Below are 26,190 nucleotides of genomic sequence, written 5' to 3'. Positions count from 1 at the left end.
TACAACTGAATAGCCTGTGCTCTGTCTTCACACAAAGGGTCTAACAACCCTGCATTGTCACTTCAGCCAGCTTGGAGCCAGGGCAGGGAAGGTAGGGAATTCCATGCACTTCTAGAAGCTTCTCACACCTTCCAGAATCAGGCAACCAGGGAATAAAAGAATGACCGTAGACACCAACTCTCCGTACACTTCTGGACCTTTGGATACTCTGCTACGAAGAAAGACTGCAGTGCTGCTTCTAGGACTGCCACTCTGCTGGACTGCTGCTCTAAAGGAACTGCTGCCCTGCTGTGATGACTCGCTGCCCACTTGCCTGTGGAAGAAAACGGGACCTTCATATTGATCCCAGTACCCCGGAGTGACTCAAAGGGCTAGTCTGCTAACCTCCTGATCTGAGACTCAGGGGCATAACAGGCTCCCCGCCAGCCCCTAGACCCAGCTGCAGCAAATTCCTGACCCCCAAGTGGTGCCTCTCAAGTCCTGGACCCTTGGCGTGGCTCACAAGGTTGTGAAATCAAGCTTTTGGGCTATTTGCGACTGTGAACGGGCCAGTTTGCACCAGTACTACGCCGCTCGCACCCAAATACAGCGCGAGCTGCCACTTGCCTGTTTCTTCACACACCAGCATCAACAGCCCACAGGGGAAAGCCAATGCGAAGCTCCAGCCTGCCCATCCACCATGCCTGCCAACTATTCACAACAAGCCGACTGCCACCTGTGACGCTCTCCTTGCTTCTCGCGCCCCTCTTCAACACGAAAGGGACTCTTGGCACAAAGTTTGAGAATGTAAAACTCCAGTGGGAGTAATCTGGGACTGTATCCGACCACACTCTTTCATGGTCAGCCTGAACTTTTGACTGCAACCCGATCCAGCGCAACCAGATAGCCGCAATTGGCGCTTTCTACTTTTAGGTGCTATTTTTTAGTTTATACTTTAAAAATGTATCACTCCTCCTCTACAGATTGCAGTTTGTCATTTTAGCGTTGAATCATTTATCAAAATGTACTCTATTTTTCTAAATTGTTTGGGATTTTTCTTTTGTTGTGATTTCATTTTATTACTGTTTGTGTTTCATAAATACTTTACAGCTAAGTTTGCTTGCCTTTTGTGCCAAGCTACCCAGTGTTAAGCACAGGTTAATTTAGTGACTTTGGTGGTTCACCCTGCAGGGGATTGTGGCTCTAGTTTGACCAGGGCTCACACCCCTGTCAACCAACAACCCAATTTCTCACACTTGTTTTGCTGTTTAGTAAACCTTTTAATATATATATATACATTTTAAAAACCAAATAGGCTATGTCTGATATTTTATGTCTATATCTATTTTGATATATCAGTTACCTTTCCTTTTATATTCTGATTCCTCCCATTTTAATCTCTATCCTCTTGGTGGTTTTATCCAATACATTTGTACTATTTCCAGAGCTATCTTTATTTGGGTTTAATGTTCTTTACTTCATAACAGAGCTGAATGTTTGTGTTGATTCTGTGTCTGTAGCAACCTTTATGAAATTGTGAAGTGGACCTGGTCTGCTATTTCAAACCCTTACAGGCGCATCGCAACATGTCTTTGCCCACCAATGCCTGTGGGCAGCCGGTTTCAGTTATGCTGAAAGTGTACAAAATGGCTTTATGCCTCTAGCCACTCTTCCACTTCTGTCATGATAGCAGTGTCCTCAGAGAAAAAGTGACTGGGTGAATATTTGAATGAATCCATATATGAGTGAATGAGTCAGTAGACCAACACCCACCACAAGAGAATCCTCCATAATAACCCATTTAGATCTCCTCTTGGGTAACCTGGACACTAGGGAGAACTTTGTTATCATGGCATGTGATTTTAACTGCAACTTTGAGCCTATTATGGGACTCAGTGACATCTTCTTAGAAGAAGATGAGGCAAATGGGATCCCTGCTTTAGATAATATTAAACCAGTTAAATGTTCCCCCTTGGCCCTCCAAATGACGAAACTATGTGCAGAATACTGCACCAGGGCGTGCAATGGACGGCTACCATCAGATAGCTTGAAGAAGCCCACTTTTTATAGGGGGAACTATAAAAGTAATATAGATTTTATTATTGCCTCAGTATCATCATGGGAATATCTCCTTGATATGGAGGTAATAGAAAGATTAGAAAGTGATCATTTCCCTCTAGCCCTACAGATTGAGGCTTCCCTATTTGGAGATACAGTCTCCTTTTTGACTGGAGAATTAACCAATGTTGACCAAAATGAGATCCATATTAGCAACAATAGACGTTCTCTTAAATGGCCACTAATATTGGGCAACGGTGAAATTGTAGCAGAAATTTATAAGCTCTTTGCAAGTACCTTTGGCCCATATTTAAATGATACCCCAAAGGAGGGAAATAATAGCCATTTTAAGATGTTACACCTAAAATTCTTTGATGCTTTAAAGCCGTTAGTCACCAAGATGCCAAGGAAAGGGCAGCAGAAGACACATAATTTGCCCCATAGCAAACCCTGGTACAATAAAGACAGCAGGGAGTCCAAGAGGGCACTTTTAACTGCGATTAAATCAAAGGCACATTTGGACATCAAGTCAGCCAGGAATAGTTATAAATTGGTCCAAAAGGCATCCAAAATAGCATGGGAGGAAGCAAAATGGGCAGAACTGCTTCATGCAGCAAAAATACGAGACAACATAGCCTTTTGGAGGTTAATAGCGAATGGGAACCATCAAGGCAGAGTGGTCAAGGACGTCTATTTAGACTAACAGACCTGGGTAAACCATTTCACTAACCTCTATAAGGAATATGAGGAACCCCTCACAGATAGGATTCCAAGTTATGCCACTCCATTGGATACCTTGGATTTTACTTTAGGAGAGACAGAGTTGGCAATAACCCAGATTAAGTCTGGTAAGGCTCCTGGGTTAGACAAGATTCCGGGTGACTTGTACAAACACGAGCTAAAAATATGGGCTCCCTACATCAACTATCTGTGTAATGAGCTATCCCGAAATCTAGACTTCCCAGAGAGCTGGAAGGGGGCTGAAATTGTCTTGATTTACAAGAAAGGTGACAGGATGGACCCCTCAAATTACCGACCAATAAGCCTAATGGATATACTACAAAAAATTTATACGCGACATATCCTATTCCGCGTCAACGATTGGCTGGACGAAAAGGCAATTCTGTCTAGGTACCAAGCGGGATTTAGACCCAAAGTCAGTACAATTGATCAAATTTTCCGTTTTTGCTGCCTCTATTGGAAATACATTAAGATTAAGAAGGGCCAACTATATGTTGCGTTCGTTGACTTAAGGGCGGCGTTCGATCCAGTCCCACGTAACTTATTGTGGGAAGCTTTGAGTTTAGCAGGGATGCCACCCACATTGATAGTGCAAATAAAAGAGCTCCACAGAGGCAACTTTGCGAGAGTTCGATGGGGCCCAAAAGGCGAACTAACCCCCAAAATCCCTATTGAACGTGGTGTGCGCCAAGGGTGTGTACTGGCCCCCACACTCTTTACACTATTTGTGAATGACATTCCTTTACATCTAGAGGGATGCAAAAATGATTCTCCCAAGCTGAACGGTGAAAAAGTTACTTCCCTATTATTCGCGGACGACACCATTCTGATTTCCCAGACAAAAAAAGGTCTCCAAGCTCTCCTAAATTCTTTTAATGACTACTGCAATAAAAAAGGATTGGAGATAAATGGGAAAAAGACAAAGTGTATGGCCCTAAACCCAACTAAACCTGATAAAGGCTGCTTAACTTTAAACGGACTAAAATTTTAATCGGTTCCGCATTTTGTATATCTAGGGGTGACACTGGATTCCAACTTCACATGGAAAGCCCAATTGGAAAAAAGTAAGATGACGTTTAGCCAGAATACAAAACCTATTCTTAGAGAGCAAGACCTGAGTACCAGTAAGGCCGTGTCTCCCGCAGTTGAACTTTTTAAATTTAAGGTTCAACCTGCGGTGCTATATGGCTCAGAAATCTGGGGCCCAGGGTCCAAAGACACTTTTAATGTCTTGGACAACAACTTCCTGAGAAGCTTGGTCAGAGTCCCCAGAAGTACCCCTCTGGTCCCACTACAGCTTGATTTAAATTTTCGTAGAACGGATCATCACATTGTTCTACGTCCTTTACTGTTATGGATCAGGCTGTGGCGGGTACCCGAGTTGCAAGTATTTAGAGATGGGCTTATAGAAATTATGGAGCTTGATACCTTTAAGGTAATATCTTGGTTTAAACACGTTAAATTCTGGATCACAACACTAGGTCTGACACACTATTGGGAACATCCAGATCTACTTCCACCTAATTCAAAAACCATGGTAAAAAAGTCCTTTTGGTTGTACATAACGGATATGACTAAAAGCGCTTCATCCAGTGGGACACTGGTAACAAGGTTCCTTACCTTCAAAGATGATCCATTTTTTGAGACCTTTTTGGACGAAATAGAACCACCTCTAGCAAAAACACTATTTCTGAAATTTAGATATGGTAACCTCCAGATTGGCTCAACATTGGCACGTTGGTCTGGCGGTGTAAATACGCCAAACCATGTGGAAGATGAACCTTGTCCCATGTGTGGACGTAACCAAAAGGAAAACGAGCAACACATCCTCTTTTTTTGCCCAGCATATGCTCAGGCCAGAAAAAGATGGATCAAACCAATATGCCTAACATTAGGTGTAAGATCTTGTTCCCAGGCTTTAAGGATCCTTTCGACCAATACAAGCCAAACTATTGTATTTAGTGTTAGCAGATTCTTGTATAGTATCTTTTTCCAAAGAAAAAAATTGGGCTATAGATTGTAAGAAAGTCGATATGTCAAATTGCTGCTTAATCCATAATAGGGGGAGAATTGATGAAATCTCATTTCTTATTGCCCATAGTTGTCTCAACTAAGGAAGAATAGCTTTTTTTAAGAATGTTTTTATACTCCTTGCTTTTTAACTCATATGATTGACCTGAAAATTGAATGAACCTATGTAGCAAGTGTATTGTTTTATTGTATCTATGTAATTGTTCTTTTATGGTATTCATGCCGAAATAAAGATTGAAATGAGTGAATGAGTGTGTGAAAATGAATAAGGGAAATGCATGAAGGAGAGAATTACAAGTGAAGGAACGCTATTTGACTAGGTCACAGAATACATTTGTAAGAAACAGAGAAACAATAAGTGAACAAATAGATGTCTGACATTGAATATCTGAGTTAGTGATTCAATTGAGGTCTGAGTGAGCAAGGAGATGCCACAAAGCTGCTACTTTCTCTACATCATGGACAGATGAGAGTGGAGGTGAATGCAGGAGGACTAGTGGTCAGTAAGCTTAACTGGGTACTCACGGTCGGTCTGGTTGTAGAGACTGTAAGACACCTGCAGGCCTGGCCCCGTCAGAGTGATCTGAGAGCTGAAAGAGACAGTGGTGCTGGTGGAGGCCATTGCAATGCGCTCAGCATAGGGCAAGAGGACCCGCATGCCACACATTCTGCAGAAAGAGAAAGAGAGGAGGCAGGGAATAAGAAATGACAACACAACAGGACACCATTCTAGCAGTGCCAGGTCCCCTCCCCACTGGTAAAGAGGTCTTTAGGGCATCAACACACAGCACATAATTATTTAATACTGACATCCCCTCCATGGATACACAACATGAGGCTCAATACTGCAAAATACAACACTGTGTTCACTGCTTTCCCCGCAGGGCATCCATGAAGCTCATTACTTTCCCGGTGATCCCAAATTTCCCTTTATCTCACCTCATGCAGAACCTACTCTTTAAGGTTCCTGAAGTTCCTTCTATGTCTTAAATATGACCATCCCCATTTGAAGGAAGTTAGGATGTCTGTCAGTCAAGCTGAGCCAACAGAAGCAATTCTTCCCACACACAGGCTGGGCCCTATTCATAAAGGGAAAGTTGGTTGTAAACATACTTTTATGACTGAACATACTTTTTTACGCCTGCCTGGAATTTACCAAGGGAGTCCTCACAGGTGTAATCCCATTTATGAGGATGGAGATTTTCGGTGCGCGTCCAGTGATCTCCGCATTTGTAAATCACTCGTAAGAGGTGGCAAGTAGGCCTCCTAAGGTGTTATTTACCTTTGGAGTTTGTGAATGCCCATAAACCTGCATGTCTGTGGTAATCCACAAACACCTCTTTGTTTCCTTGGCACTCTGGAAGGGGTCAGAGATTTACTCCAGAAAAGGGACAGTGTAACTCCCCTCCCAGTGGTGTAGGGGGAACAGATCATCATCAGATTTGCTGGGAGAGGAGGACAGGTCTTTCTCTCCCTGGGGAACAATTGAGAAAAAATGCTATTTTCACAGGGCATCCTATTTCCCCTGTGCTGAATTCCCCCACACAGAGGGATAAGGCCACACAGTGGGAATAGGAGCCTCCTGCAAAGGCTACATAATGTTCCCAGGAGTACGGCTGAAAACCTGCGCATGGCGCATCTTTCTAAGCATAGTGCAGAGAATGTTCTGAATATGGAAAAGTCACAAAAGTACGAGGGGTTGTCTTCAATGCTTTTCTACCTTCCTTTGTTAAAAGGGACCTTTGTCCTGATTTTCAGCAAAATGAGCCTTGAGTGACTTGAGGCCTCCTCCTGCTACTCTCTGTAGTTCTGAAATACCACCTCGGCACATTTAGGAAAGGTTCCTTCCCGCCTTTACATCTGGTAGGAACTGAGAGAGGCATAGGATTCTGACGCATTCCCAGCTTTACAAAATGTTGTAAATCTGGATATGCGTCAGGTTCCATGAATGTTGCGTGGAAACACCTAGCGCAACACCCATAGAACACTCTTTGAACGCAGAGTAATGCGTAAAAGGGGCCCATATTTACAAGGCCATGAAAAGTCATGCAGGGGTTGCTTAACGTGGCCCTGTAAATATGGAAAAGCCCATTGAGCCACCAGCACGTCAAAAAAAGTGACGCACCTGCGTCGCAATGGGCTTCTTGTTGATGCCTTGAATGTGCATCTCTTCAAGCAGCACCATGTCCATATGTTACACTCACAAATGCCTGATGTCTATCGAACTGACTCTAGACTTACATGCTTGTGAAATCCCCAATTTAGGTAGTATTCCATTGTTTCGCAATTTGGTTCAGGCTCTGTAAATGCTCTGCATACACACATCCACATTGCTTAATTTGTTTAAAAATATATTTTTTTCATAAGAGCCTGTTGCCAGTGCTGCTATATGCTGGGTTTGACAAATATCAGTCCCACCTAGCACTGATTCCTCCCATGCCTCATCTTCCACCACAATATACTTCCTTTCTACCTATCCAATTCTTGCAGGTTCTTTTTTTATCAACCTTGTTTCTCCTTTGCCTTTCTCTCTCTTACTCTGGGTCAAAGTCTGATGATGAAAAATAAGTCCCAGTACCCAAAAATTATGCTGGTGCGTACCACCTGCAACATCGGCACAAATATAGCACTGATGCATACATACACACATAAGACAAGGCGGGAGAGAGAGGTGTGACAGTGGACTTACCTCCGGTTCTGAATCAGCCACTGTCCCTGGGTGCAAGGCTTGTCATTATTCCGCCGATCCAGCCAATAGGCATCAAACCACAGGACAACACCATAGTCGAGGGAGGGAACCTGGTAGGGAACAGAAGAAAAGAAGGGAGATTTGAGACAGCTCAATTGAGGCCATTCCTCATAGTGATAGAGATGAGGAAAACAACAAACACCCTGATCTGAAACCCACCCTGATATCTACATACAGTCCAACCAAACATGCAGAGTTGGTTGAGGGTCATCACTAGAGGCCTTCGTCTTGTCTGCAACACAGGTTATGTATGACTGAGGAATGACAGAGGACTCCGCCTGTCATCTTTTGGAGGTAAGTAACATAAGCAGTTTCATAAGAAAGACACTACCTAAACTCCAGGGAATGTCTAAGTCTGTTGTGCTGTGTAAATTGCCAAGCGAAATAATAAGAACAGATCTGAATTTTGTATGTTTTGTCGTGCATACTGTCACGTCATTTTCCTTGAAGCAAACCTCAGCCTGAAACAAATCAGACATTGTAATAAATGGTGACCGAAATAAAAATGAGGATAGCATATATTTTCCAATACTGTCTGGTAGCAATAGAGAACTCGGAATGAGTAGTTAGTGCCGGAGGACTACCTTCGCGAAACTTATGAAGTGATCAGAATTTGACAACCCAGAAAATATTCTGCCACAGGATGTGGTAGCTCTTACTTCACGACCATGACCTGCCACTGTTTCAAAGGCTGTGCATATTTACTGTTCTAACCAACATGGGCAATCAATCCAAGTTGTGGTAATAATAGTGACAATGGTCAAAGTAAAAGTAAAAAAAAGTTCAATCTTTCTTAAGGGTTTCAAATTAGAGGGTTTCTGCTAGTGGAGCCCAGCGGCCCACCTGCCACAGGACTGCAATGTCACAATGGAGAAAGCCCTTGCACCATTTAGGCCTTAGTGATGCCCATAGGGCTAAAAGGTCTTTGGGGTATGGTGCTGTATTGAGGATCATGTGACACCTTCAGCCATTCCTGGCTTTTCAGTCAACACAATGCTTCATTCTGAGACATGTTGTTTTTTTACATTGTAAGTTGGGTCTCAAAAAACCAAAGTGTTACTAGATAAAATCCATGGTTGCCAAAGAAGTCAAGCATTTCATAAGATCAGTTGGATGCTGTGATATTATATGTTTAAAGGTGGATTTGTTTATTTCCAATACAGTATCTGCTTGATCCACACATGAAACCAAATATGGGCCACGTACAGCTATTTTAAGGAAGTGTACTTTTCATTCGAATCATACTTGTAACAAACATTGACAACGCAATATATTATTATCTTGGAAAAGCGTATCAAGAATATGTTTTTATTACGATTAACTAAAAGGCAAGGCAGGGATAGCAGAAGCAGCAAGGAAAACGTTTGTAATACAATAAAAGCAGATTGACTAATGGAAGTGTGAGTGGCAGTGTGTCTGTGTGTGAGTGCGACAGAGTACAAATGTACGCAAGAGTGCAAGAGAGTGAGAATGTGTGTTTGAGAGAATGTGTGTGTATGTGTGAGTGTATTTGTGCTATGCATGCAAGTGTGCAGCTGATCTGGCATACTGGAGGTCATTCTTGCCTTATGGACAAAAGCACTAATAGCCTATGGATGGGAAGTGTTACCTAGGGCAAACTGCAGGCCCTGACATGCTTCTATTAAGACACCATTATTGACTGTGGGGACTTGAAATGTGTAACTGAGAAAGCCGCTAGCCCAGTCATACCCAGTGGCAAGGACACAGAACATGCGCCACTACAGCTGGTCGAAGGCCCTAACATGATGCACTCAATTCTTAGCATAGGGGTGGATCCGTAGCAAAATGTTGGAACTGATAGTTGAGGTAACTATTGTCATAAGATTTGCTGTACTCATTTTATAGGGGGTGTGAATGGCAAAATTCGGACCCTTGCATGCCGGAGGGAATTTTTAGAGGTACTCATGACTGTGGCTGAAGTATCAACTGTAAACTTCTGCCACTCTCATATTGAATGTACTCCTTTGCATAAGCGAATCCCCCATGAAAAAAATATGACCTTGGTATCGTGTAAGTGATTTCTGACTTAAGCCATTTGAAAAAAACCGAGATCTACTCCTAGTAAAGGCCAGGCTTCCCTTGTGCACCATGAAAGTACTGAAATATTTCACGAATGCCCTGTAAAGGTCTGCGGTGTTATAGCAAATTTGATCCCAAAAGTTAAAAAAAAGAAGTCTACTCTCCTTTAAATCATCTACAGTAAATCTGTTAACTTATTTTGCTTGCTGGAATTTAGGGAGGTATTCCACCCCACCACTTACAAAGATCTTTTTTCTCTTATAATGGCTATGAGGTTTGCTCTGAGCCCATTTCTAGAAATGCTTGTCCTAACCCATCGCAGGGACCAGGACTGGCTTCAGGGAGGTGTGATCAGTGCCGCCGCACCTGGCGTTGACATTGGTGGCGGGCGCTGTGGTTAAAAATAATTTTTGGTTTAAAGCACATGAACTTCCTTATGCATCAGGCAACAATAAAAATGTCTGGTGATTAAAGTTCCTACTGGTAAGAGTTAGGAATTTTGTCTAGTTGCAGTTTGGCTCCTCGTAAAGCAGCTTGGAGGACAATGTGCCTGCTGCAAAGAACGGGTACCAGGCAGATCACAGAACTGAGTGTGAGTGAACTATGAGTAGTACTATAAAAAAATTAAATGTACATCACAGAGCGACTATGGATTGATGAGGTGCACTGTTGGAGAGTGGTAAATTGGGAATTTTATAGAGAAGAATGGTATGGGGAGGAGAGTGCCAAAAAAGACTAAGGGCCTCTTTTATGAGAAGTGTTACATCGCTGCGACAAAGCAGTGATGCAGCACTTCTCAGTGCGCCCTCCTTGTGACGCGTTGGATGCATCATATCTACTATATGACACATCGTGTTGCAACGAATGACAGATGAGTCAGTATTACTGATGGAGCAAAAGTGTTGCAAGGGTTCCTAAATAAGCACTTGAGACTATCTGAGTGGCTGCCACTAGCGCTCCAGCCTGTCCGGACTAGGAATCTTATCCCAGCCTCCTCCGAAGTTCAGGTCTAGTTGCGCACCTGGTGACTGACAGTGGATTTCCTTGTCTTGGAATGCCATGCGAGGGACAGCAGTATAGGGCTAGGAACAACAACTATGGCCTGATTCAAAAGGAGAAAGCTCCTTGCATTTCACAGCCATGGTCCTATTTTACTTTTCTGACAGAAACTCCCACTTTGGATCTTTTTTTCCAGAAAAACATAAAGAATGTAGAACTGGGCCAAAAAACATGGAGCCTACATGGCATTCTCGTATGTCTTTAGTGCATCCGCCGCATCAATTGATGCACTGATGGTATAAAGCAGGCTGGGGATTTCTTGATATGACGGGCTCCCAACTCATTTTATGGAACTGAGGGGCATATTCTCAAGAACCTGTGATAACCATTGCAAAAGTAACTTAACACAATTTCCAACATCGCAGTCTATCGCGTGAAATTACGCCATGTTAACTAAGCATTCTCAACACGGCGGTACCATGCGATAGTCTCCAGATAACGCGTAAAATGTCCGAGTAAAAATCAACGCCACGTCGCAAAAATGCAAAACGCAAACGCTAAAAATCTTGCGATGAGGCCAATCGCGGTACAAAAAGCAGCGGAAACCAGTGTCAGGCCTTCAAATCCCACAAGTCTGGTGGGAAAATGCACCATAAACACTAGAGAAACAACACATCAGAAACAATCCAAAGCGCGTAGCAACATGGATGCACCCTGACCAAGCGCAGAGGCCAACGCAAACCCCACAGACCAACAGCAAGGAACAACGGGGTCGGGGACAGCCAAGGAGAAGAGGGAGAGGAAGACAGGGTGCAGTCCGCAGGACAACCAGATCAGCGTCACGGAGGCGACAGAACACTACCATCAACTGACCCACAAGTAGTCTATCGTGAATGCAGTCGGAGTGTCGAGGAGGCCAATCGAGGAGGCCAACAGGCACTGGCATGATGTGACAACCTAAACCTGGCACAAATCCGCTGCCAACATGAAGGCTGCAACGGCGACAGGAGGTGGGAGTCCTTCGCCACGGGAGAAGCTGGAGGAAATGGAGGCCACAGTCATCAGTGTTGAGACGGTGCAAGGAGGTGGGAGTACGGACACAGCTCGAGACGACCTGACACAACATCAACAGGGCGAGTAATGACCAGGGACCGGGGGGACGGGGGAGATGGGCACAATGGCACAGATGCACCACGAGGTGTAGCACACTGCACACCCACAATTACCCTGGATCATGTCCCTGATCCCTGTGGCACACTCCGGCACACATACATAGCAAGAATAGCACACCCACATTGACGACAACGTGATACAAATCGCAAAGCCGACACTGCAGAACAGAGGACACAACTGGCTCAGCACACGCACAGAAAAATGCCTACTACATCTGACAGAGCTGGAAACTGTGAAATGGAAATGTTCACGTACAACCTCACACCCATCATGTAGTCCAAATGTACACGGTCCCGCATCCAAAACCTGCACCTCCCAAACAGTCACAATGTACATTGTCATACAGTCTGCATATAAACAAGGACAATACGACAACATACATTTCAACACAATGTCAACATGCATCTCCCCTTTACATTGCAGAGGGGCACGCAACACCTCCAGAAGAGCACAGAAGACAACACATCTGTAATGCCGGAGAGGACCACTACACCTTCGACACCGACGACCTACAACAGCCAATGGACATCCCACGCAACCCACCACCAGGACCCGGGTGGCCAAGCTACTCAGAGGAGAACACAGACCCTGCAACAGACCACACAGCAGAAAGCACCCGCAAGCACAGCTGGCTCACGACACTTCACCCACCCACACGTGGCACCCCAATGACAGGTGTCAGCACGCCAAAAGGAGGTGGCTGAACAGGTGTGGGCGGGGTCCGAACCCATGGTAGGTGAACTAGATCACATACGCTGGTGTCTATTAACCATCAGGGACCACCTTCACCCCACAAAGGAGACCCACACTGCCATATTGACACATGCGGATGCACATTCCAGTACAAAACCACGCCCAGGGGCACGCAAATAGCAGTCACACACCAATGTTGGCTCTGCGTACGACGGCCCAGGCCACTTCCCTTATGAATTGAGTGGGTGACAACAAAGCTACATGTCCAAGCTCCAACCCGCTGCCTACTGTGACATGTCTACGCCCGCTGTACACAGCACATTGTAATGTCGTAGGGCCCAGGGCCCTCATGCGTACAACAAGACCACAGGGACACGCGAAGACATTATATTGAACCGGCTACGGGCACGTGCGCCCGGTCCCTTTATTGGCAGGGCCACATGTACAGTGACGCCTGTGCTGGATGCCTGTGGGGTGAGTGCACGGAGTGCTTGGGGTTGGCAACAACTTAAACAGTGGACACCAGTGAAACGGAAATAGAAAACACCTGCATAACAGAGTCAACTGCTAAGCAACATGGAGGGAGCCGGAGCAAGTACAGAGGTCACCCAACATGCAAACAGAAGTGTCCGTGAGTTGCAGTGCACTGAGTCAGTGGCACCTGGAGTGCTGAGCAGGGGATCAGGCAGAAGATGGCATCCACAACAGGTGCAAGCAACTCCGTCAGTCTGCCAGTACCACCGTTTCGACTCTGGCAGATGATGGTTGGAGGTGGTCCTGGTGATGGTGGCGTGTGCCTTCTGCGGTGATGCCACGTCCGGGCCGGTCAGGACTTGATTGGATGTGTGAGCCCTGGTGGGCCACAGTTGAGGCCTGAGGCAGCGGACAGCGCAGGGCCACAGACACATGGCGTTTATGACCTCAAGGCCATCGCCTCAGAGGCCATCCAATATCTCAAAAGAAGGATACCTTGCGGTGTACTGAGGTAGGGCCAAGCGGAATGGGCGGGTCCTCATCGATGTCGAGGGTGAATGTGGCGGAGGGTTTCGGGGGACAGTGGAAGGTGTCCTCCAGGGCATGATGCGGAAGGTCTGATTTTATCCGGAAACAGCAAATGGTGGACTGGAAAGCGACAGCCTCGTTGCCAGAACCAATTCGGCCTCAGCTACATGAGGATGAAACTACCCCCTAGTCCATAGACTCAGACGCCACCAATGGTCGACCAGTGAGTGTCCATGAATGTCGGGGAACAGACTTAGTGGCACCGGGGCTGAGAGGGGATGCAGTCTTCGATGATACTGATACACTGATATGAACTCCGTAATTGCTAAATCAAGACTCTGTGACCTACTGGACCGCAGTGTAGGCCGGAGGCAGCGGTCAGCAGTGGCCCACAGCCAAGTGTCGTTGGCTCGCGGTGCACAGAGTTAGTGACACCAGGGCAGTTGTTGGTAGTGTTCGATCACCTCCGTAACGATGATCCTTTTTTGCTCCTGATTGCAACGCATCATCTTTTTACACCTCTCCTTGCGTGCAATATGTACTCTGCCATTGAAAAATCGATGCTCAATTCCAATTCAGAACAACTCGACCGCAGTGTAGGCGGTAGGCGTTTCCAGCAAGGGGCTACAGAAACGTGTGGTTGTGATGCTATATATACACTTGGTGTCACCAAATCGAAGGGAGTATAGTGACTTCAGCTCAGCCATACACATCGTCTCAACCATAGTGTAATCAAGACTCCGTTCCAAATCGGTGACCTACTTATCTGCTGTGTGTGCCGGTACAGTATGTCAACGAGAAAGGACTACTGCGGACCTTGCTTGCGGAGGATGTGATGGTCGTAGCACGTTGGCAGGGTTGTGGGCCACGGGCCTGGAGCTTGCACTGGCACGTGGTGGGCCCTCTTCGACACACGCCGGTGTCTGTAGGTGGGCATTGATGTCTGTGTGCGCAGGTGCGGGTACGACTGGTTCGGGGACCAACGTCCCGGGGTGCAGCAGGTGCACAGGATTGCAGGCAACCCCGCTAATGGCGACAGCGACGGCCTCGTGGCGGGCTGAGGGGCGCTGCCCTGGCAGAGACGTTGGGCATTCCGGAAGCAATTCACGCCCAGAGCTACGTGCCTTTTATTCACACCCCTATGCTAGCTTGGCGTACGACAGGCCAGCCCACTCCGCTCACGCTTACAGGTGGGGGGACGTAACAAGCTACATTTCCGCGTTCCTCCCCACTGGCAGGGGTGACATGGTTGCGTCCACTACACTCCATACACCAGCGGGGTATGTAGATATGGATATGTGTGTGGTCTGCATACTGCAGTCTGTCCAGCACATCCATGCCACACTTTGCATCGTGTACATTCTCATTCATGGGTCACTTGCCTCCTTCGCACATGCCTGGTCCCCACCTCTTCTCACATCCTGCTATTGTGTGGCTGAGGTTCCATGTCGTTGATGGCTAATGTACATGGCTCGCCCGGGTTCCCACAGTAAATTGTTCTGTCATGTATGGTGGGTGTGCATGTTATATGTGAGCTTGTGACGTGAGCATTTCTTGTGTTGTGAGTTGCATGATTGTGGAGTTGAGGAGAGGTGTGGTGTGTTCATTTGGTATTGGCCAACGAGCAGTGCATTTCCGTGGGTGCCATCCTGGTAGCGCAGGTTAATGATGTACTGTCGGAAGGTGTAGGGCTCATGCACACTGCCTGGGGATTTGGCGACAACGTTGGCAGGGATTCCTAGGTGGTCCAAAATTGCCTGGATATTGGTGGGATACGTGCGCTTTCTGTTGCTCTTATTGTGTGCAGTGTTGCCAGGGGGCACAAGTAGGACATGTGTGCAGTCAATTGCGCCTGACACGTGCAGGAAGACAGATGTGGCGTAGACGCCTTGCTTGGTCTCCAACTGTCCCTGCGCAGCGTTGGGGAAGTATAGATAGTGGGGTACCAAGCTGATGATGTCATCCATGACTGTTGTGAGGGACTTGGACTGGGCTGGCAGTGTGGCTCCTACGACTCGTGCGGATGTTGGTTGGAGGGTACCAGTGGCCAACAGGTGCATCACGGCCAGCAGCTTTGTCTGCGGTGGGATGTTGGCTTTCTGCTGTGTTGGTACCGTCAGCCTGTGTGCAATGGTGGTCAATATGCGGAGGATGGTTGATCTTTTGGGCCTCTGGTGGGCTTTGACATCCTCTGGTGTTGGGTCTGTGAGGTCTGTGCATTTTCAGAGGATCGCTGACTTTGTCTGCGCTGCCTCGGTGTTGGTCAGGGCGGTGGGGATTCAGGGGGTGGTCCTGGGGGTGGTGGCGGTGGGTGTTGTGGCCCTCTTGGGTGTCCGGGCCGCAGGTAAACTGGTGCTATGGGCTGTTAGCACCAGCTCGTGAATGGGGCGATACATTTATCGCGACTTTGGCTGCAATAATGTGCCGTTAACTCGGCGATAGCTCCTGGAGAATATGCCCCTGAAAGTTTTGGGCTACAAAATGTTTCAAATGTTTGGTCTTATATCATAGCTACCACTTTGATAATTCCTTCCTACTCGTAGGCAGTGTACAATTTAATAAAAGACGTTACTTGGAAGAAAATTATTTTATTTACAATTAAGAACATTAATGATATGATGTGTGTAGGCTAAAACATAAAAGACCATGATTCTTAATTTTTTAAAGTCATAATTGAACAAAAAACAATTGACAGGCCATTTTAAACTTCTCCCGAAGCTTCTTATATGTACACGACCTGAGACACAGTTAGAGTCCATCTGGCACCATTTGTAAACCCATTGTGTGTACATTGATTTATTTTTCTTTGCGCCCAGTAAATTATGCGATAATAACACGTTTGAAAAAAAAGTGAAGGGTTATAATTTAGGTTGTCTTAAATATAGAGATTTTTTAATCAACACTTCAACAGCCTTTTGTCTACAAAAAACTCTATGAAAATAAATGACTCATAAATAATTAAAAGTAAGGAATTGCACTCAGGCTCAGTTTTTAGCCAATACCACAGCAGATAAACTTGATATGTAAAAATAGGCACTTTTCACCTGTACAGGATATTGTAAACTAATGATATCTATTCGTCTTTTCAGAAAGAAGACAACTTGTTTTTAATATTTGTTCAGTCCTGAGGAAGGTGTTTTACACAAATTAAAGTTCAAGCACCGAAACGCGTCGACATAAGGACTGAATGTGGTTTTTAAAAAAAAATAATGCTCATAAATGTTTTTTTAAAGATTATTGTGATTTTTGAACAACATTGTATTGAATGGGATGTTTTTGTAAAGAATTTTGTGCAATAAATGTATGTGATGATTTTTACTGTGTAATGAAATGTGTAGGTTTTCATATTGAATAGAGACCGCGCCCAATTGTGTAATGTACAATTTTTATCAAAACAATTCCTTCTATCAATAAACACGAGTACAAAGAGCATCTTATAGAGTTTTGGTTTACAGATATCCTTACATGTTTGGTCACAAGTGGTCTATGTTTATCTGATAAGTGCTTAAATTTGAATAATTGATTGAAGAACACAGAAAGGAACCCCCCCTTTTTTTCTTGCCCATCACTAAAGCGCCAACCTGCTCCTGTCCCATGACCATCTTCAGAGCGCAAGTGGAGATGAGGAAAAAAGAGGCTTTTGTTGGTGAGTGAGAGGTTCTGGGAACCCAAAGACCGTAGCACTGATTACAACCCCAAGATAACAGCAAGTTGAAAAAGATGTACAGAGTCAAGCTAAACAGGAAAAAGTTAAATTGACAAATTAAAATGCTATCTTCTGACATGCAACCTACTCCAGACATTTCAAACTTTAGACAATAGCTCAAGGCACACCTACTCTTGGCTGCACCAATGGGTCGCCAGCACCAAGTGAACACTTCATACTGTCAATGGTATACAAGTGTCTTATGTCTTTTAATCAGTCTGACCACATACTTCAGACCAGGAGTTGAGCTCAACACAGGTAATATCACATTCCACCACTAGAGAAAACGCATCACAATTAATACTATATTGTAGCCACTAGAGGAAACTCTCCACGCGCTATAGTTATGTTCCAAATACTAGAAAGAGTGACCTCTCAACACACTGAAGATATATTACAGATATTAGGAGTTCCACACAGACAGATACAATATTTTACCAGTAGGAGCTTTCTACACACTGATATACCCCAGACCTTAAAAGAACTTATCACCCACTCACATCATAATCCATCCATAATAAAGGCTTGGCAATGTTCTAGAGGAAGATCATCCCACAAATACTGTTTCCAACCTTTCAGAAGTAAAAGAACCTCTTCTACTTATATTCTAGCACCCACCTTCACCTACGAGTGCACAGGTAAGGCCTGTTTTAGCCCTAGATCACTCTAACAAGCTAACATTTGGAGAATAACAACAAATGATGCAGAGAAAGACTCACGGTTATGTGCCAGCTGCAATTTGTGGCTGGGGAGTAGTAGCTTGGGTAGTAAGGAGTGCTGATATTACCCTGAAACTCCAGCCCTGGTTTCAGCACCAGCATCTTGTCACATGCTAAGAGGAAAAGGGAAAACAAGTATTAAAATACGGAGGGCACAGTATTCCCACGAAGGAATACTTCCAAGGCCCCCACCCTGGAGTGTAATGCCAGTTTCTCTTGATTTCCTAAAGGACCCCCTTCAAGCACCAGAGTCAGACTCATTCTGCCCATGTTTTATAGTATAGACAATGGTGGTTTCTAACCAACATAATATGGAGCTTTCGGGCTCCAACAATATCTGACAATGCAGGACTGCCACTGATGCAGATTTCAGGTTGAGCATGACAACAGGGCCTGCAGCAGCTGGAGCAGGTTCCCTTAACTTTATTAATGCAAATCTCTGGAAATGTCTGCATGATGTTACAGTAAAAAAGTCAGGAAGTTAGAATAGGTCTACTGCAGAAGTCAGGTTGTGGAGTTCTTGCAGGATGTCATGGTGCACAATACTAAGGGCCAGATGTACGACCCTTTTTTGTGCACACAAACAAGAGCTTAGGTTTTTTGCGACCGCAGAAAAGGGTCATGGCATATACAAACGTAATGTGCGAGTCATTGACTCGCAAAATAGCGTTTGTGACTCTCGCTATTAGTAAGGGGCGTCCCTTCCTAATAGCAGGACTCAATGCCATTCACTATTCTTTTGCGACAGTATTTGTGGCTGCAAAACACTCGCAGTTTACTTTCAGACCGACAGTTTGAAACAACATTTCCTTGCCTGTTCAGGCCACAGTAGTATCTCTGGTTCTATAGTATCATTTCTATGCCCAAACCTGAACAGGCAAGGAAATGTTGTTTCAAACTGTGGGTCTGAAAGTTTTTAAATTATAAGGTAACATATGCTGCGCAATTGATAACCTGCAGTTAGAGTGTCACCTAGATGAAAGGCCAGTTTATTAGACAGGTTATTGCACCCCTAAGATATGTATATTAGGGATCTCCCATTAAGGTGTTGAGTTTAACAATATGGACACAATGTTGAAATAATTATGAATATGTTCAGTACAGAATGTAGTATAAAACAGTATACTGTTTGTTAGTATAAGGTGAAATATGATGTGATGACTGTAAGCTACAATCCAACACTTACTTTCGTTTTTCTATATACACAGAAGGATTCCAATATATTCAGAAAAGTGACCCCATAAGAATCACTGTCCTGAAGGAGTTTCCACATTCATTGGCTCCTAAACACCGAAACGCGTCAACGCTATTGTTTTGTGTATAGAATTCAAACAAAGCCTAGGTGGCAGCAGATACACAGAAAGTCTGGTACTGTAGGCTCCATACAAAAGATAGAGGGCTAGTGGATCTGAGCAAGGTCTAGTAAGAGCATTAGAATTGCTTAACGAAGGGGGTAACTAGGGTTAATTGTGATTGTGTTATATATTTTTATGTTGAAAATGCTTTTTTATGAATGTTTTTTATGATGAAATATTATGGACAAATTGTTTTCATGCTATATATTGTATTTTATAGTGTAATGTTAATGTAAATGCTTTCAGGAAGATTTCTGAAATTTTAAAACTGGCAAAAAAGATAAAATCGTTTTTAATAAAAGATACTGTAAACGTTACATTCTAGTTGGCTAATATATTTGGAATTAAAACCAAGGCTCTACGACATAATGGTATGAGAGAATGATGTGAACAAGGATTTATTGTAGTTTCCAGGGATGTCCCTTTTTGACTATATTTGTCTTAAGCACCCTGTTCCCTGGAACTAGTAGGGTCTTCTCTCTTTCATTGACTATACTGAGATCTGGCCTGGCAGGTCGGGATGGACTGCTACAATTGGAGCAGGATCAAGGTTGATTTGCATATCGCAAAGCTGACAAGGTAGGCAAAAAAATAATGGACTGGATTGTAGCCCAGAGTATTTACCATATCTGAGATTAATTCAATCACTTTTTTGTTTCCTCAGTGCAATTCCCTGAGCATGAAGGGTATCCCCAGACTTGGGTCCCATGTTCACTCCGCCAGGATTCAAGCTACACTATTAACAAGGCCCAAATAGGCCACAACTTGTCGTGTTTGCTTGGTTTCCCATTTAGAGGGGAACTGGCCTGTCAGTTCCGTTTGCACTGTTCCTATTGGAGCAGGGCAAAGTTTAATTTGCATATAGCTAGTTCCTTCCGAGATAGCATGGTGGGCAAAATAATGATGGACTGGGATGGGGGCCCTAGTAATTACCAGTGGCAGAGGTTTACTCAAGCCTTCAAACCATCACTTTTTTTGTTTCCTGATATTAGGATGCAGCACAGGGTGATCTGAAGTATTGAGATGGAGCTGTGAAATAAAGCATAGCCAGTAGCTGGGAGTAAATGGAATGTGAGCATAAGTAGGGCACCATGCTGTGGAATGGGCCACCCATTCTGGTGAGGTGCTTTTGCACAGATCAAGTCTGCTCTGTACAAAATGGCAGTGGGTAACTTCTTAATATCTGTGCCGATATTGATGTCACTGTATATGGCTCTGCCTCCATCTTCCTTACCTTGGAAAGGGACAGCCTGTGCAGAGAGACTGAAGGGGTCATAGTAACTGTACATCGCCTGCTTCCATTGTACTGATAGCACTTCACCAGAGGACAGGACCTCTACCACTGGTTCCTGACGGCTGCATCCATAGTGTCTACATGAGGAACAAAAGGTGGTTAGTAAAGTGTGAGAATGTGAAGGCAAACGATAGAAGGCACTAGACTGGGGAGTAACAAAAGCTAGTTATGGAAAGAGAAAGAGTATTAGGCTGTGAGGTTGGAAAGGAATCTATCTTTTTGCGGACAACCTGGCTAAACTCCCTCCATCCAGTATGACATTGTATAGAAACACTCAATTAAAGGGGATTCACCTGGACTCGCCTCTTTCTTTCTCAAAAGTCATCAGTGCTCTCTGTACTTATTCAATGTTTCGAGGGTGACTTGGACCTTCTTTTAGGTTTGTTCCCTTGGAGACTTCTCAGGTTCCTTCCCCCGACCTTTCAGAAAGGAAGAACTATACAGCCTCCGCCATGAAGTGGTAGACCTGAAGGAACAAATCTCGGACTTGCAGATGCAGCTAGAGGATCTCGAAAACAGGTCTGGCTGATCAAATATTCGCAGCAGAGGAGTGCCGCATGAAACGGATATTGAAGGTCATGTGGTGCGCCTGTTTAGACAGCACCTACCTGAACTTGCAGATACAGACGTGAGACTAGACAGAACTCATCACACCGGGAGAGCAGCAGGCTCTATGAACTCTTCCCAAGATATCTTGATTTGTGTCCACCACTTTAAGCAAAATGAGGATATCACGTCAGCGGTGAACGTGGCAAGCCTCTTTACATGCAATGGAGCAAAAATCTGTCCCCTACAACCCTGCAAAAACGATGCCTTCTGTGACCAGTTACTTTATCCCTCCACGGAAAAGGAATCGGATATAGATGGGGGCATCCCTTCCGGATCACCTTTCAGTGGAACAAAGAAACACACTCTATTTGCACTCTGTTGGAAGCTCAAATCATCCTTGGATTGGAAATAACACCAGATAAACGTTGTACAACATCGATGGGGCGTTACACACCACCTACCACACTCTTTGGCAGCTGGACCAGAAGCACCTTCAAAAAGTTGTCTAATACCCTTATCATGGAAGAAAGTCACTGCAAACGATTAGTTTTGCTCAATGGGCTTCAAAACTATGAATCAGACTCTGTTGTTCAGAACGCACACGTGGAAGTGCCCTTAGTACTACACGAAGCAGCTCCCCACATACCCCCATGACCCTTACATTCACCAAAGGAACAGCAGGAGCTGATAGGGCAGGAAATCAAAACTGGCTCCTAAGAATGATCCTCTAACTGGCAGGATGTGTCACCCCTTTCCAGACTCAGTTTGGTTGCTCTCATGGGGAGCGCAGTGTTGTAAATAACTTATTTCCCCTGTTTGACAATTTCTTAGGCTAAGATTCTAGTGCCATACAGCACCTTTCGCTCTTTCGCAGTACCTTTCTCAGCAGCCACACTTGCCAAGGTGTTACCAAGTCTAGACAATGGTGGCAATCCCAAGTTTGAATGTCAGAGGTCTCAATGCCCCGACTAAATGCATTGAAGTCTTGAAAATGCTAAGGGACTCTGACAGTGACATTTGATACACCTCCTGAAACAAGATTGGACCTGAATAAAATACAAGGTCTTTCCACACCAATATTTTTCATAAGGCTGTGATAAAAAAGTGGGAGTTGCTATATTCTTCATTAGCAAATTCCGAAGGAAAATCCAACAAACTTCAGTTGTAATTCCGGGGAGGTTGCTCACACTCCATACTACCATAGAATAGTACTCCTTTACATTAGCTACTATATACACCCTCAATTAATCCCAGGAACATTTCATTGACAGGGCCCGTTTCATTGTTGCATCCACCCATGGCAGGGACATTATCATCAGTGGGGACTTTAATTTAGTGCTAGAGAGCAAACTGGACAGGTCAGTTCAAACAGTAGATCAATCTAGCACCTTCTCCCTTGACTGGGTCCAGTGGTTGGGGGACAGGGGGCTCTGGAGAACGATGTATCTTCCGACTAGAGACTACTACTCTTTTTCAGTATCCAGGCAGTCATATGCCCAATTAGAGTACACCCTGGCCTCGCCAGTGCTTCATTTGTGCTGGTGCTTGCCAGTGCTTAGCACCGGCACTTACTTTTTCAGGGCCGGGTCTTCACGAGTCTGCATGATTGGATGACACATTTTACATGGTGTTAGCTTATTGGCTTGGTGCAGAGTGGTGTTGTAACTTCTCAGTCTCTCCCGAGTCCCGGTGAGTGCTTCGTTGAGACATGTGAGGCGGAGACTACATTGAGCAAAGATTACTGCGTAATTTCAGATAGTCAGTGTATCATCATCAATCATATATGTGTGATGGCATCATGGCGGCCATTAGTTCAGTGTTGCTGCCGGTGGTGGGTGGGAGACAGACCAAGAGTCAGACACTGATTGGGCTGGGCCTAGGCTGCATTTGGTTGTGCGCGCTGCGCGCAGATTGTTTCCCAATTGCCACTCCCTGGCACACTCGCACCCCCAGCCACGAGTCATCAGCATGACGCAACCACGTTGAGGGCAGGCTACAGTGCAGCAGTAGCAACAGGCGGTGGGCCCAGTAGTTAATAAAGGCAGTGGCAGTGGCCCGCAGCCCAGGCCGACCACAAGTGTAACCGTAAGTACTAGTATGTAGCCATAAGCAGCAGTCATCATGCCAAACATCCATTTTTTTTAAGTGTGTAGACGTGTCGGGCACTGCCACCGTGGTAGCTCCGGCTCCATCCACCATCATCAAGGTTCGATGACGCACTGGGCCTGGCTGGCCTCCGGCTGCCCCAGCCCAGGTAGTACGGTAACGGTACACTTAATAGCAGTACTGTTTAATAGTATACTTTTATCAGAACAGGCCAGGACCGGCCGGCCAGGGCTACGTTGTTAAAGAAGCCTTGACGTATATAGGGCGGTGGTCGGCTGGGTTGCAGGTTTAAAGTTAAAAGCCCTGCCTTGTTTGAACGTATGATTGATATCCTTCCTCAGTGCTTACATTACTTAAATTAACAGTGGCTGCGCTTTTACTGAATAATGCTAAGAATAGCAGGATGTTGTGTAGGGCAGGCAGCGCAGCACGCACAGATTTTTTTCTGAATGCCACCTGTAGGGTTTGGTGAGGGTGCTAGGCCCTCATTCCGTGGATAGGTAAATGAGACACGGACACAGTGGTATGGGGATAGGTAATGGGCCCTGAGCACGTGCGCTCAGCCCCTTTTATTAGCCAGGGTCATCTGACCTGTGACGCCTGGTGGTGGGTGGGTGTTAAGTGTACGATTACAACATGACTGAGACACTAGACCATGTCCTCCGTCAGTACATTCCTCCCAACCTTAGTTAAGAAACTTGCCCTAACTAAAGTCCAACCTGTGGGAAAGAATACAGTTCACACCAAACTCATAACTTAAATCACGACGACTCCCACGTGGTCTTCTCCACTGCTGATCACGTTGATTGCTGGCAATGTTGTCTCTTCTTGCCTTGGCAGACTTGCATCTTGTAGGTGGGCTTTACAGTCTCTCTCGCTCTGTTCAACATCCTGTGAGCGTGCAGAAGTATAAATATATATTGAGTCCCAAGTGTGTTACTTTTCGCTGGACCGTCCTGGTCAAAGTGCTTGTTTCAAACTGGTGTCTGTTCCTGACGGGACCTTCCACTGCAGGTTATCCCTCTCACGGATAGCCCTCTCTCGTGGGTGTCCCCTCTTCCATCGACGACCTGGAGGCCCTTCTGCCAGGCTTCCACTGGACCGGTGGACATGCCGCCTTGCCTCTTCAACATGTTGAAGGACGTCGCTACGGGTCCTCTTCTCCGTGCCCGAGTTCCACCTGAAAGGGTGTTGTTGGCACTGGTTCCGTCTTGTGCGACCTTCGGTCTTCCAGGATCTTCAGTGCGAGCTTCCACAGTCCGTCTCTCGTTGGGGATCCGCTGCCACCGGTGTCCCTGAGGCCTCTGCCCCTGGATTTCCACTGCCTTGTGTCCGTTCCATCCCAAAGGTGGTTGTTACCAACAAACCGGCCTATTCGCTTCTGTCCTTAATGGATGACTGTTGGGTTCGCACGTGGATGCTTGCTTCCAGTGGTGTTACTTGTATCCCGGTTGTGCGTGTGGACTGTCGTGCACCTCTCACGTTCTCCTCGGTGTTTCCCATTTTGAGTGTCGTAGTGTCTTGGTCCACACTCCTCTTTGCTCTCTTCTATCCTCTTGTCTTCCTGTCATCGTGCTGCTTAGACTTCTTCTCCTTCTCCTTTTCTCTTTGGTAGTGGCAGACGTGCCACACAGACCTTCTCCTTTTCTTCTCTTCTCCTTTGTGGCATTGTGCCACTCCTTCTCCTTCTCTCTTTGGTGGCGTTGTGCCACTCAGGCTTCCTCTCCTTCCTTTTCGCAACGCGGTCTGGTCACCTTGCTGTCTTCCTCTTCCTGACCAGACTTCTCCAGGAAGCGTGCACTCCGCCTGCTTCCATCCGGTTTTGTCCTGGTTCACGGACACTGCCTCTACTCGTCTGTGACTGGACCGGGCGTTGCGATCTTCTCTCTCTCCTTAGATGTTGAGTGTTGACTTGTGGTTGGTGAAGTTCGTTTTTCGCTGTTCGCGGACTGTGTCTTGATGTTCGAACTTCTGGGACCTCTGGCCGGTCCACTCTGCCGATGGTGGCAGGCTATCTTCTGGCCTCTTGTGGGATACTTGCTGTGTTGTGGTTTGTTGACCCTTGCTTCGGTCACCTCCTTTCACGACCCCCGGTGGGTCGGCTTTTGGTGCGGCCATCTGGCTGGCCGGCTTCTTGGGTGCGTCACGTGTGACCGTCCGGGTTCTTCGTGCGACCGTCTGAGGGGTCGGCTTGGTGGGGTGACCATCGGGGTGGTCTTCTGCGTGAGTCCTCACGCTTCGCTGTCTTCTGTTTGATCGCGGTTTGCTCTGTTCCGGTGCTGTAGCGTTGGCGTGCTTTTCTCCGCGCTCTTCTTGTGCTGCGTTTCTGTGCGGAGGGTTATGTCACTACTCCAAGCTTCTTCGCGTTCAGGTCAGCTTCCCGTTACTTCACGGGTGTGCTTGCTTTTCTTCTGGGACCTTGGAGCATTGTCGGCGGTCTTCGCGCTTCCTCCCTGTGTTGCACTTGCTTGTTGGGGAGTCTTGGGACCTCTGTCTCTTCCCGTGGTGGTGGTGCAGCAGTTTCTTCCCTGCGGTTGCAACGACAACCTGTGGCCATCAGGTGCCGCTCCGCTGGCAGTTGGTCTCTGCTTGTCCCCTGTGCGTCAGGTGGTCTGCGCCTCTGTTCTGTCTCCTGCTCCCGGTCACTGCTCGTGAGCGTCAGTCCTTGCGCTCTCCTTTGTGCGTGGAGTTCCTTTACTCCTTGCGGCGTCCTACGCAGATTGCGCTGCGACTTTGGTCGGGCTTCCTTGTTGCTGTGTGGTGTACCTGCGCCAGTCTGGCGTCACTGCGTGTGTCTTGTGCTTCCACTTTTCCTTCGCGGCACATCACTTCAGATCGATGGATTCACTTGCCCCGTGCTGCTGTAGTTAGCCTTGCTGTGCTGTCCTCTGCTGTGAGCCTGCTTTGCTTTCCGCAGTCACAGTTGCCTCTGTGCTAGTCCTGCGCTCTTGGGACGTTGCTGCGTAGTGCCTTTTGTCCTCACCACTGGGTGGTGC

The 26,190-nt window shown here is 46.0% G+C and overlaps 1 protein-coding gene across 2 annotated transcripts in view; it reads right to left on the bottom strand.

Moving 5' to 3' along the window:
• TMPRSS6 (transmembrane serine protease 6) overlaps window positions 1-26,190 on the bottom strand; it is a 259,562-nt gene that overhangs the window by 72,192 nt on the left and 161,180 nt on the right. For both annotated transcript variants that reach the window (XM_086963148.1, XM_086963145.1), the window contains exons 8-11: window positions 20,480-20,616; window positions 17,891-18,003; window positions 7,499-7,608; window positions 5,335-5,477 (exon numbers count right to left, since the gene is read on the bottom strand). In XM_086963148.1, the coding sequence (XP_086819274.1) occupies window positions 5,335-5,477; window positions 7,499-7,608; window positions 17,891-18,003; window positions 20,480-20,616 (503 nt within the window). The remainder of the gene's footprint in view (window positions 1-5,334; window positions 5,478-7,498; window positions 7,609-17,890; window positions 18,004-20,479; window positions 20,617-26,190) is intronic.

This window comes from Lissotriton vulgaris, chromosome 1_1 (assembly GCF_964263255.1).
Source record: "Lissotriton vulgaris chromosome 1_1, aLisVul1.2, whole genome shotgun sequence".
In the NCBI taxonomy this organism is placed as follows: domain Eukaryota; kingdom Metazoa; phylum Chordata; class Amphibia; order Caudata; family Salamandridae; genus Lissotriton; species Lissotriton vulgaris.
Note: the sequence above shows the minus strand (reverse complement) of the source record. Positions and strands in the feature narration are given on the sequence as shown.